This window comes from Periophthalmus magnuspinnatus, chromosome 9 (genome assembly GCF_009829125.3).
Source record: "Periophthalmus magnuspinnatus isolate fPerMag1 chromosome 9, fPerMag1.2.pri, whole genome shotgun sequence".
In the NCBI taxonomy this organism is placed as follows: Eukaryota; Metazoa; Chordata; class Actinopteri; order Gobiiformes; family Gobiidae; genus Periophthalmus; species Periophthalmus magnuspinnatus.
In genome coordinates, this window is record NC_047134.1 from 2,719,539 (window position 1) to 2,732,543 (window position 13,005).

The 13,005-nt window shown below is 44.2% G+C and overlaps 1 protein-coding gene across 1 annotated transcript; it reads right to left on the reverse strand.

The window, feature by feature from the left end:
* Positions 1–4,154: 4,154 nt before the first annotated feature.
* ppm1f (protein phosphatase, Mg2+/Mn2+ dependent, 1F) lies at positions 4,155–12,848 on the reverse strand. Its single transcript, XM_055223988.1, has 10 exons — positions 12,748–12,848; positions 11,805–11,975; positions 10,666–10,778; positions 10,305–10,501; positions 9,150–9,338; positions 8,513–8,656; positions 8,242–8,335; positions 5,769–5,990; positions 4,809–5,151; positions 4,155–4,696 (listed from the first exon to the last, which is right to left on the reverse strand). The coding sequence occupies exons 2-9, from the start codon at positions 11,969–11,971 to the stop codon at positions 4,967–4,969; spliced, it is 1,311 nt and encodes a 436-aa protein (XP_055079963.1). The 5' UTR covers positions 11,972–11,975; positions 12,748–12,848; the 3' UTR covers positions 4,155–4,696; positions 4,809–4,966.
* Between the last annotated feature and the right edge of the window lie 157 nt (positions 12,849–13,005).

Sequence of the window (13,005 nt, forward strand, 5' to 3'; positions counted from 1 at the left end):
AACAGGAAGTGTCAAGTTTCAGATGATGTCATCATAAACACACAGGGAGGGCATCTGACACACAGGGATTCAGGAGGATCTGAGTTTGTGTGGAAATGTAATAAACCAGAACAAAGCTCCAGTGTGGAACCTTCCCACGGGCCATCACAAAGAGTGACTCACAAATATGAATCGGTTTACTGTGAAGAGGCTCTGACAGACTGAATTCACCCAGATGCCCTTCCACATGAACCAAAACTGTGCAGAGCAAACGTCTCTGCAAACTCATCCAGATAGACCGAACCGAGCCGAACAGGACCAAACCAGGACTAAAACAGGACCAAACCAGGACTAAAACAGGTCTGAACCAGGACTAAACCAGGACTAAATTAGGACTAAATTAGGTCTCAACCAGGACTAAACCAGGACTAAACCAGGACTAAACCAGGACTAAACCAGATCTACTCGAAAAAGAAAGAAGAAAACAAAGGAGTTTTAGGTTCAGATATGAAAGTTCCCGGGTCTCTGCTTCACTCACCTGCGCGGCAACGGGGGGCAACCGCAACTTCTCGCGCGTCATGACACGCACGTGCACGTACCTGGTGGATTTCACGCACGCGCACATCCAGAAGAAACGAGAAGAGCCGAGTCCGGAGCGAGGAGCCGCGGGTCTGACGGAGCAGAGGCGCGTTGCAGCCTGAGCACCGCCGCGTGCGTCAGAGCCGTGCGCGCGCCCTCCTCCCCAGACGCGTTCATGGGAGGGGTGGGGTGAGGGGGGGTCGATCCGGACATGGCGCAGGTCCAGGTCCTATCTGCTCCGGGTCAGTGCGTCTGTGACCGCGCGTGACCCGCACATGCGCAGATGCTCCTCCCCGTGAGGCATTAGGTCTGTCATCAGGTTTAATCTTCTGTGGAGTTTGAGCTGAGATGATGTGAGTGAGTGTGGCGAAGGTTTGGACTTAAGAAACCCAGAGGAGCGCCACCTGATGACGTCACCAGGTGTGGCAGGTGGTCAGAGGGAGACACCTGATGACATCATCAGGTGTAACATTGTCATGGTCAAAGGGAGGTAGGATACAGAACACAGCTCCAGGGATGGTTCTGAGGAGGACACACAATAAAGCTACACCATGTCACTTTTCTGTCCACCTACTTGTCTCCTATCTGTTGCTTTGCCCAGAATGTTCCGCAGTAGGACCTTTTCCATCCTGCACTTATTCAGTTCCAGGTGTTTTTATAGAAGTAAAACACTGCCGTCTGTTCTGACTGTGAGCGGGCTCGCCTCTGCACAGATCTGACATGTAACTTGGCCTGCCTCACCTGCACGTCTCCATGGAGATTAATTAAAAGGAAGATTCCAAGGAGACAAGCAGAAAGAAAAGTTTCACAGTGCAGTTTTAAACTGGGTTATTCAGAACACAGAGCTTTAGGGCAGGGTTAAAGGTCAGAGGATTATTCATATGTAATCCCAGAATAATAATAATGTCATATCAGAGGTCAGAGGTCACACTGCGGCTACAGGAGCTTAGAGCATCAAAAGATAATGAAGAGACAGAATGACACAGTCACAGGGTTGTGGGCTTGACTCCTCCTTATGTCTGTGTGGAGTTTGCATGTTCTCTCTGTGTCTGTGTGGAGTTTGCATGTTCTCTCTGTGTCTGTGTGGAGTTTGCATGTTCTCTCTGTGTCTGTGTGGAGTTTGCATGTTCTCTCTGTGTCTGTGTGGAGTTTGCATGTTCTCTCTGTGTCTGTGTGGAGTTTGCATGTTCTCTCTGTGTCTGTGTGGAGTTTGCATGTTCTCTCTGTGTCTGTGTGGAGTTTGCATGTTCTCTCTGTGTCTGTGTGGAGTTTTCTCCATGTTCTCTCTGTGTCTGTGTGGAGTTTGCATGTTCTCTCTGTGTCTGTGTGGAGTTTGCATGTTCTCTCTGTGTCTGTGTGGAGTTTGCATGTTCTCTCTGTGTCTGTGTGGAGTTTGCATGTTCTCTCTGTGTCTGTGTGGAGTTTGTTCCATGTTCTCTCTGTGTCTGTGTGGAGTTTGTTCCATGTTCTCTCTGTGTCTGTGTGGAGTTTGTTCCATGTTCTCTCTGTGTCTGTGTGGAGTTTGCTCCATGTTCTCTAGATACAGTGGCAAAGGTCTTGATCCCCCTGGAACTTTTCCACATATTGTCACGTCACAACCACAATTTTAAATACATTTTCTTAGCGTTTTATTTGAATGAGCAACACAAAATGACACACAAGTGTGAAGTGGATGGAAATATTTTATAAGATTTCCAAATTTTTAAAAATAAAAAACTTAAAATTGCAGTGTGCAAAAGTATTCAGCCCCTTTTTCTTGAATGAAGCCATTTGCTTTTAGAAGTTGCCTGATGATTTTGGAAAGATTGAATGTTGACCTAATGACCAAGAAGAGTCCACCTGTGTGTAACCTTGTCTCAGTATAAATGCATCTGTGCTGTGAGGGCCACAGAAGTTTAAGAGAGTGTGGAGGAGCAAACCACAAAATGAAGTCAGAGGAGCACACCAAACAGGTCAGAGAAAAAGTTGTGAAGTTTAAAGCGGGACTTGGATCTAAAAAGATTTCCCAAGCGTTGAACATCTCAAGGAGCACTGTTCAATCCATCATCAGGAAATGGAAAGAGTATGACACAACTGCAAATCTACACAGACATGGCCACCAAAACATAGAGAATGAACAAGAAGACACTCATCAGAGATGCAGCCAGGAGGCCCATGGTGACTCTGGAAGAGCTGCAGAGATCCACAGCTCAGGTGGAGGAATCTGTTCACAGGACGACTATTAGTCCTACACTACACAAATCTGGTCTTTATGGAAGAGTGGCAAGAAGAAAGCCATTGTTGAAAGACTTGAGACTGGGGCGGAGGTTCACCCTCCAGCAGGACAATGATCCTAAACATAAAGCCAAAGTGACAATGGAACGGTTTAAAGCAAAACATATTCATGTGTTAGAATGGACCAAAGTCCAGACCTAAATCCAACTGAGAATCTGTGGCAAGATCTGAAAACTGCAGTTCACAAACGCTCTCCATCAAATCTGACAGAGCTTGAACTATTTTCCCAGGAAGAATGGGCAAAAATTTCAGTCTGTAGGTGTCAAAGCTGGTGGAGACATGCCCCAAAAGACTTTCAGATGTAACTTCCACAAAGTATTGACTTAGGGGGGATGAATACTTTTACACGCTGCACTTTTCAGTTTTGTTTTTTGTTTTTATCTGAAAATGATGTATGATTTTCTTTGTACTTCACATTTATGTATCATTTTGTGTTACTCATTCATATAAAATGCAAATTAAAACATATTTAAATTTGTGGTTGTGACTTGACAAAATTTGAAAGTTTCTGGGGGATGAAAACTTTTGCAAGCCACTGTAAATATAAAAGTATTAGTATAGACATTATTTGAGTAGATCTTGATCAAACCTAAAGAGTAAACTTTTAGTGGAAAGGAAACAGCTACATAAATCAGTCCTATTGAGCTTGAGTCTCTATGGTTCTCATCTCTGTGGACCATTTTGTTATAATTTTCACATTTTAAATCACAATATTCATCTAAAATGACTTAACAAAAGAAACAAGTCTGCTGACCTCTGCGTAACAAAACTGTGTTGCCCAGTAGGAGCTGACGTCGCCGTAAACGTCATCACAACAAAGCGCCGCATGCTGTCGGCGCCCCCTATGGACAGATGCACATCACACATTTTTTCATTTGGACCAAAATGATGACGCAACGCTGCCAAAATCCTACGAGTATCACAGATTAAGAAAATAAAACTGGAGAAGGAAGTGTGTACGTCACAGTGGGCGTGTCACAGTGGAGGTTAAACGGGGGTTGATCGACAAAATGGCGTCTTGAAAATAGTGGATTAAAGATTAAACTCAAACATAAATCACTCCAAATACAACTTCAGAGGCTCAATGAGAAGAAACGACTAGAACATGGATAAAGATCTGAACAGTTTGAACAGAACGGATTTAAACGTTTAATAAGAAAAAACTCAACATTCATAATGTTTTAAAAAATAAATTTATGAAAATGAAAAGTCCAAACACACTGTTAGTATGTTGTATTTGAATCAGCAGGTTTGACACAAAACATGAACAAAGTACAAGTACAACAACAGAACTGACTGAGCTGAATACTGCAGTATTTAGATTTTGAGACGTGTAACAGTTTGGTGAACTCCATTTGGACCTTTTTGTTCAGGTTAAATAAAAAAAAAAAAAATCAAATACTGAGAAATTCTGTACTTTATAAAATCTGAAGTATAAATATGTGAAAATACTGATGCGCAAATACTTGTTAGAATAAAAAACTGGTCCTGAGAACAGTGCATCCTGGGAGTCCTCACTCAGGCCAAGAGGTGGGGGTTAGGGTGCATCAGGGGGCGGGGTTAGAGAGTGTCAGGGGGGCGGGGTTAGGGTATATTGGGGCAGGGTTAGGATGTATCATGGGATGGGTTAGGGTGTATCGGGGGCGGGATTAGGGTGTATAATGGAGTGGGGATTAGGGTATTTTAGGGAGCGGGGTTAGGGTGTTGCTGCGTTCATATGGTTTTATGTCAGAAAGTTAGGATCTTGATGTGACCAGTAATAAAATTGTGTATGTCTATAAAATAAAATCACAGACTATAGATTATTTTGGCTGTAATTCACTCAAGTGCATCAGGTTTGAATGTAGACTCCCACAGTGATGACCTCGCACTGATGACCTCGCACTGATGACCTCGCACTGATGACCTCGCACTGATGACCTCGCACTGATGACCTCGCACTGATGACCTCGCACTGATGACCTCGCACTGATGACCTCGCACTGATGACCTCGCACTGGGAGAATTCTTACACATGATTCAACAAAATAATTTTGCCAACTAATAATCTGACAGTTTCTTGAGTTCCCGATGACCACATGAGTGTCAGGGGCGGAGCCTGAATGGGGGTCAGGGTTAGGGTCAGGGGGCGTGTTCACTCCGAGGAGGCCGAGTCCCGTAGTATCTCCCGTGGTGACCTTAGAAACATGATGACGACGGTGATGTTGTCACTGGAGCCCGACTCTTTGGCCCGAGACACCAGAACCTGAGCCACTCTGAGGGCCGCCTGCTCCGGGTCTGGGTCCGGTCCTGGTCCTGAGTCCAGTCCTGGTCCTGAGTCTGGGTGATAATACCAAAAAATATCAGTGCAAAATACAGACTTAATAGAAAATAGCACAGTTTCTTCTTCCAAACTCTTCCCTCTGAACCACACCACAGTCTGTGTAAAGACGTGTTCTGAGAGTAACGTCACCACAGAGTTCAGCTCTAAATGAAGCTCACCGAGGCCAATCTGGAGCCTCGTTCCATATTTGGAAAACGAGTGTCAGTTCAACCAAAGAGCCAATCAGGAGCGAGGCTGCTGAAGGTAACGCCTCTTCCTGCCCACACGGCTGGTTTAGCAGGGAGCAGGTGCTTAGCAACGCTGTCAATCAAACCGGTTCCTAACGCTAGCGGAAGTGACCTCGGGGAAAGGAGGTGCCTGATTCGTCTGTTATTAATGTTCATATCTTCAGTTATAAACAAAAGTGAAATAAAAACCCCAGGATCATGTAGAGCGGGTTAATATGAACATTTAAGATCAAAATGATGAGTCTGACAGCAGCAGGTACAGAGAGTGGGTCAGCGAGCAGGTTAGCTACATCCAGAGATATGGGGCAGTCTATGTTCTACATTAAAACACCCAAGACCATTTACCTTTAGAAATTACAGAATCTTTATTAATTGCCCAGCGTTACCTGCTCCTGGCTCTGGCCATGGTCCAGTTTCTGGTCCTGGTCCGGTCTCAACCTCGGGGCCCAGGTTCCTGAGGGCCTCCAGCACCAGCCTAGGGACAGCGCTGGGTCTGACCGAGTCAAAGAAGCCGTCACAGGCCAACAACAGGTAGTCCTCATCCCCCCGCAGCTCCAGAGAGCAGCAGTCTGCTTCAGAGGACACGTACGGCTTCTGGTCAAAGTCACCTGGGGTCAGACGGCACAGGGTCAGAGGGCATAAACACGGTCAGTTACTAGGGCAACACACACAGGGACAAACTCCATGTAATAGTCTATCTCTATGATTGTTTAAATGTGTTTATTTGAAAGTGAATGTGACCCAGCGCTGGTGTTAATAACATGTCATGTCATTATCACCAGCATATAAAGTTTAGAGAGAGTTTATGCCATTATCACAAGTACATAGTTTACGCCATTATCACGAGTACATAGTTTACGCCATTATCACGAGTACATAGCTTATGCCATTATCACGAGTACAAGTTTATGCCATTATCATGAGTACATAGTTTATTTCATTATCACAAGTAAAAGGTTTATGTCAGGGGTGTCCAAACGTTTTGCAAATTTGGTGAGGTGAAAATGTGTGGGGGGGCGACCATTCGGCCTGATCATTCTTTGAACCATTAATATTAAATGCAAATGAGCTACTTAATTACTTTTTTACTTTTTATTTGCAAATGGCTTTCACCTTTCAAAAACAAAATGAATGATACACAGATTATAAATATGAAAAAGTGAATATTTAAATTGTGGTTTTGATAATCATAATAAAATTAATTCACTGAGATTTCAGAACTTATTCAGACCTCAGACCTGTGCAAAATGTCACTCAAAACGTCACGCAAAACGTCACGCAGGTGAGAGTTGGTCTTGTCCTCGCATGTTTCTTGTTAAACTTCATAACCGAGAATGTTTGGTTCGACATATTTGTGTGAAAAGACAAACAGCATTTCCTTAGCAAAGGTTTGAATTTCTTTAAATCTGTCTTTATCCCTTTGACAATAAAAGTCAACGAGAGCACAGCCTCAGAGTACGACTTGCATCTGCTGCCATCTTCTGGTGAAATATAATATTGCTTGTACATGTGTATTTTACACTGGTCAACACATATTTTTATTCCAGTGGCTGCGGGCCAGTGGAAATTTGTACACGGGCCAGACTTTGGGTATGACTTGTTTATGGCATTATCACGAGTATATCGAGTTTACATCATTATCAAAAGTAGAGTTTACATTATTATCACGAGTGTATAGAGTTTATGTCATTATCACGAGTATATAGAGTTTATGTCATTATCACGAGTGTATAGAGTTTATGTCATTATCACGAGTATATAGAGTTTATGTCATTATCACGAGTGTATAGAGTTTATGTCATTATCACGAGTATATAGAGTTTATGTCATTATCACGAGTATACAGTTTGTCATTATCACGAGTATACAGTTTGTCATTATCACGAGTATACAGAATTTATGTCATTATCACGAGTATACAGAGTTTATTTCATTATCACGAGTATGCAGAGTTTGTCATTATCACGAGTATACAGTTTGTCATTATCACGAGTATAGAGTTTGTCATTATCACGAGTATACAGAATTTATGTCATTATCACGAGTATACAGAGTTTATTTCATTATCACGAGTATACAGTTTGTCATTATCACGAGTATAGAGTTTGTCATTATCACGAGTATACAGTTTGTCATGATCATGAGTATAGAGTTTGTCATTATCACGAGTATGCAGAGTTTGTAATTATCACGAGTATACAGTGTTTATGTCATTATCACGAGTATGCAGAGTTTGTCATTATCACGAGTATACAGTGTTTATGTCATTATCACGAGTATGCAGAGTTTGTCATTATCACGAGTATACAGTTTGTCATTATCACGAGTATAGAGTTTGTCATTATCACGAGTATACAGAATTTATGTCATTATCACGAGTATACAGAGTTTATTTCATTATCACGAGTATACAGTTTGTCATTATCACGAGTATAGAGTTTGTCATTATCACGAGTATACAGTTTGTCATGATCATGAGTATAGAGTTTGTCATTATCACGAGTATGCAGAGTTTGTAATTATCACGAGTATACAGTGTTTATGTCATTATCACGAGTATGCAGAGTTTGTCATTATCACGAGTATACAGTGTTTATGTCATTATCACGAGTATGCAGAGTTTGTCATTATCACGAGTATACAGTGTTTATGTCATTATCACGAGTATGCAGAGTTTGTCATTATCACGAGTATGCAGAGTTTGTCATTATCACGAGTATACAGTGTTTATGTCATTTCTCCTGCTGTAGCCTCTGAACCTGAACTGAAGGAGATCAAAATTTCCCAGAACAGAGGAATGACAAGAGGGTCAGTGGGTCACACAGGGGGAAGTGGATTGCTCAAAGACACAGCACTCACCAAAGGCTCTGGACACGGCGTAGGTCCCGTTTACTCTCCAACACCCCATAAAGGTCACACAGCCGCCCAAGTCCTCGATCCTCCTCTTCTCATCCTAAAACAAGACCAGGACTGAACCAGGACTGAACCAGGACTGAACCCCAGACAGAACCCATGCTGAACCAGCACTAAATCAGGACTAAATCAGGAATGAACCAGGACTAAATCAGGACTAAATCAGGACTAAATCACGACTGAACCAGGACTGAACCCAGCCTAGACCGGACCATACCTCTCGGTCAGGCTTGTGGGGGTCCATGATCTCTTCTTCTGTCCCATTGCGCACAAGCAGAGCCTGAGAGTCTCCGAGCCAGGCCACCAGAAGACGCTGTCCCTGTATCAGAGCAGCCACAGCGGTGGAGCCACTGCGCACACGCTGAAACACACGAGCAAGAAAGAGTTAAGAGATGACAGTCGGAACGCTTAAGCTCCTGTATCACACAAAGCTGTTTCTTCCTCAAAAACAGACCTGGAGTTGTGTTTTGTTTCATTCACGCATGTTTGAATAACCCTTTTATTATTAGTCTGTTACATCTCCAAAACTCAAAATGCTCTGTTCCACCTTGTGATGTCATGAAGTGGTAGTTTTCAAGTTAACAGCTCCTTTTACCTTTTGTTCAGTAGAGATTGGCAATTCCAGGGCTGAAATCATCCAAGTGATTCTAGTGAAGGTGTATGGAGTTAAAAAAAACAGTTGACCACTTCTTGTATTACCACATGATGACATCACAAGGTGAAACAGTGTTTTCAGTGTGAGAGAACAGCTCAGCCTAAATATACAGGGTTTGTGTGTTAATGTGTAAATGAAACAAAACACAACTTCATGTCTGTTTGTGATGGGTGGGGATGGGGGTGTTCCTTTCCCTCACCTCTCGTTGCGCCCTCTGCTGGAGCATTTGGTCAGTCTGGGTAAAGGCTTGTTTAAAGGCACTCTCTGGGTCAGAAGTCAGATCCTTTTGCCGACTCAGTGTCACGTGGAGATGCACCGCGGCGAAGGAGGCGGAGTCTACGCCGCCGTGTCCGTCAAAGACCGCCAAATACGAACGCTGTATGCCGTCCTGAGGGTGAGCACCAGAGAGAACTCACATCGAGAACCGTGGAACTGTTCAGGTCAGTATATCACTATTTTTAAATAGTTCATACTTTGCAGTGACTTCAGGCCCGGTGGGGTTCTATATCTATGTCTATGACGGAAAGTTCAGCAGTTGTATGAGACACAGTGCGCACATTAGCAAACACTGTCAAAGAAGTTTTACAATAGTCCAAATCTCTGGAGACTATGGATTTAAAGAGCACATGTTCAGGAGGCCTGTCTAGGAGTTTGATTTTGCACAAAAAGGTGAGAGTGACTGAAAAACTGCTGGCTAATGCTAATGCTAGCTGATGAGTGTAATGTTATTTCTGTGTTTAAAAGCACAGATCAGCTCACCTGTTATAGTTCAGATAAGTCAGGTCTTTATGGTCAGATTGTGTTAAAACAAAACTCAGATTAAAGTGTAACAGAGCCCAAGACAGAGCAGTGCCTCCAGTTAGCATCACACCCCCAGAGAATGTGGATGACATCAGCTGCAAAGGATCAACAGTTCATGTTCTAGACTTTGGTGAAGTCAGAGTTTATATAAAACTGGTGTGTTTCAGAATATTGACAAAATGAGGACCGTTACTATGGCAATTAACAATGAACAAAATATTGTGTTTTGATTAAGGAAAAATACTGAATTGTCAGATGCAGATGTGTGACCAGGTTTATGGTTAATATCTGTGTAACTAGTGGGCCTATCCACATAGAACAGATGTGGTCCTGTCCTGGTCCTGTCCTGGTCCTGTCCTGGTCCTGTCCTGGTCCTGTCCTGGTCCTGTCCTGGTCCTGTCCTGGTCCTGTCCTGGTCCTGTCCTGGTCCTGTCCTGGTCCTGTCCTGGTCCTGTCCTGGTCTAGAGTGACAGGGAAGACTAGGACTAAACCAGGACTAAATATATTAGTAGTAGTAGTAGTAGTGGTAGTATTAGTAGCATCATGTTCTTACATTGAGCCCAAACAGCTGACTGAAGTATGGGATGACCACGTGCTTGTCCTCCATCTTGCGACGTGCGTTCCTGATGGCGTGCGTTGACACGAGGGGGCGGGACACAGCAGGCAGTGCAGGAACATTCTGCTGCCACCGGAGGGCGGCATTTATGAGCTCGTTCACAAACAACCGCTGAACTGGCGCTGACTGTAATACTGAGAATATTACACAGAATTAGAGCTCATGGACACACGGGGAGGGCATCTGACACACGGGGAGGGCATCTGGCACACGGGGAGGGCATCTGGCACACGGGGAGGGCATCTGGCACACGGGGAGGGCATCTGGCACACGGGGAGGGCATCTGACTGAGACTCACAGACAGTGTGGTGCTCGTCCTCCAGGGGGCAGTGGAACGTGGACAGGTCGCTCTGCAGCAGCTCAGAGACAGCAGAGTGACAGAGGAGCGACGCCAGGAGGGGAGGAGCTCCTCTGAGGTAAACAAACAAACATGTAAACATCATAATCAAGACACAGAGACAAACAAATAAACATGTAAACATCATAATCAAGACACAGAGACAAACAAATAAACATGTAAACAACAAAGAACACAGAGGTAAACATGTAAACAACAACATAAACACAGATGTAAACAAATAAACATGTAAACAACATACAGAGGTAAACAAATAAACATGTAAGCAACAACATAAAGAACACAGAGGTAAACATGTAAACAACAACATAAACACAGATGTAAACAACAACATAAACAACACAGATGTAAACAAATAAACTTGTAAACAACATACAGACATAAACAAATGAACAAACATGTAAACAATAACAAACAAACAGGAGCAGGCAGGAGCAGACGACATCACTGAGAATCATCTCGCTACTCTTCCTCTCCCCTCTCTTTCGCTCCCTCCTCCTCTCCTCTCTCGCTCCCCCTTCCTCTCCCCTCTTTCTCGCTCCCCCTTCCTCTCCCCTCTTTCTCGCTCCCCCTTCCTCTCCTCTCTCTCTTCCCCCTCATCTCCCTGTTGCTCCTCTCTCAGTCTAAAATGAAGGATAAGGAATAAGAAAGGAAGAGAGAGAGAGAGCTGCAGAGGAACGTTCAGGAAACATGTGACGCCACAGAACAATGACACAGAGGAAGAGCAGACAGGAGCAAGCAGGAGCAAGCAGGAGGAAGCAGGAGGAAGCAGGAGGAGACAGGAGCAGACAGGAGCAGACAGGAGGAGACAGGAGGAGACAACAGGAGACAGGAGCGGGCAGGACGAGATAGGAGGAGAAAGGAGCAGACAGGAGGAGACAGGAGCAGATTTTTTTCTCTGACAGCAGAAGTTGCACAATAACAGTGTTTGGGGGGGAACTGAGCAACAGGAATGACAAGAATGTGAACATGAGAAGAACAAAACAAGACTGTAGACCTGGTTCAGTCCTGGTTCAGTCCTGGTTCAGTCCTGGTTCAGTCCTGGTTCAGTCCTGGTTCAGTCCTGGTTCAGTTCTTACCTTGCAGAAAGCAGTCTCAGTCCCAGGTCCAGACTTTCTCCATGAAGTTCGTGCAGTGAGACCTTTGGGCTCAGGGGGTTGGCTGGCAGAGGAGTGTCTTGCTCGAGGGCAGTGGGGAATTCATCCGTGAACCTGGTGAGGAAGCTGCATGCCTCCTCCTCCTCCATGTCACTGAGAAACACATGCAAACAGTAACACTTTATTATTAGTCTGTAACACCTCCAAAGCTCAAAATGCTCTGTTCCACCTTGTGATGTCATCAAGTGGTAGTTTTCATGTTAACAGCTCCTTTTACCTTTAGTTCAGTAGAGATTGACAATTCCAGGACTGAAATGATTCTAGTGAAGGTGTGTGGAGTTTAAAAACACAGTGGAGCACTTCCTGTATTATCACATGATGACATCACCAGGTGGAAGAGAAGTACTCAGATATACAGGTTTGTGTGTTAAACATGTGCGAATGAAACAAAACACAACTCCAGGTCTGTTTGTGATGAGGAAACAACATTAGAACACAGATCAGAGCAGTGCATTATGGGATATTTAAATCATTTTCATAGTAAAGTTCTTGTGAATATTTGTCACGATTCAGACTGAGACTGGACCAGGATCAGAGACTAAACCAGATCTAAACCAGGACTAAACCAGACCTAAACCAGGACTAAACCAGATCTAAACCAGGACTAAACCAGGACTAAACCAGATCTAAACCAGGACTAAACCAGGACTAAACCAGGACTAAACCAGGACTAAACCAGGACTAAACCAGGACTAAACCAGGACTAAACCAGGACTAAACCAAACCCTTTCTTTGACAGTTAAAGTGCTGTGGCTGCAGCTGAAAGGAGCGGTTCCGTTTTCCGAGTCTCTTCATAAAAACACATTTCTAAATAAATTTCACATAAAAACCCGCCCGGATCGAGACCGGAGCCGTTCACACAAACCTGAGACTCCGCGGACGCTCCGGGTCCGAACTGTTCAAAAAATAAAAGTGAAAAGTTCCGAAATGTTCCGGAGCAAAGACCGAGGCGTGGGCGCCGCTTCCTGCCGCTCTGAGCCCGGGGAGGAGCGGAGAGACAGCGCCCCTGGGGGCCCGGAGCATCAGGAGCCTCTGCACCATTATTTCCTCCTCTGCATCATACAATCTTCCCCCTCTGCATCAGTCACACCCTCTCCTCTGCATCATACAGTCACTCTCCCTC

Bases quoted from the DNA above. Each gene is read 5' to 3' on its own strand.
- ppm1f (XM_055223988.1), bottom strand. From the start codon at position 11,971: ATGGAGGAGGAGGAGGCATGCAGCTTCCTCACCAGGTTCACGGATGAA. The intron at 10,779-11,804 runs GTAAGAACTGAA...TGTTTACCTCAG, and splicing joins CTGAGACTGCTTTCTGCAAG to AGGAGCTCCTCCCCTCCTGG. The intron at 5,152-5,768 runs GTAACGCTGGGC...ATTATCACCCAG, and splicing joins ATGGCCAGAGCCAGGAGCAG to ACTCAGGACCAGGACTGGAC.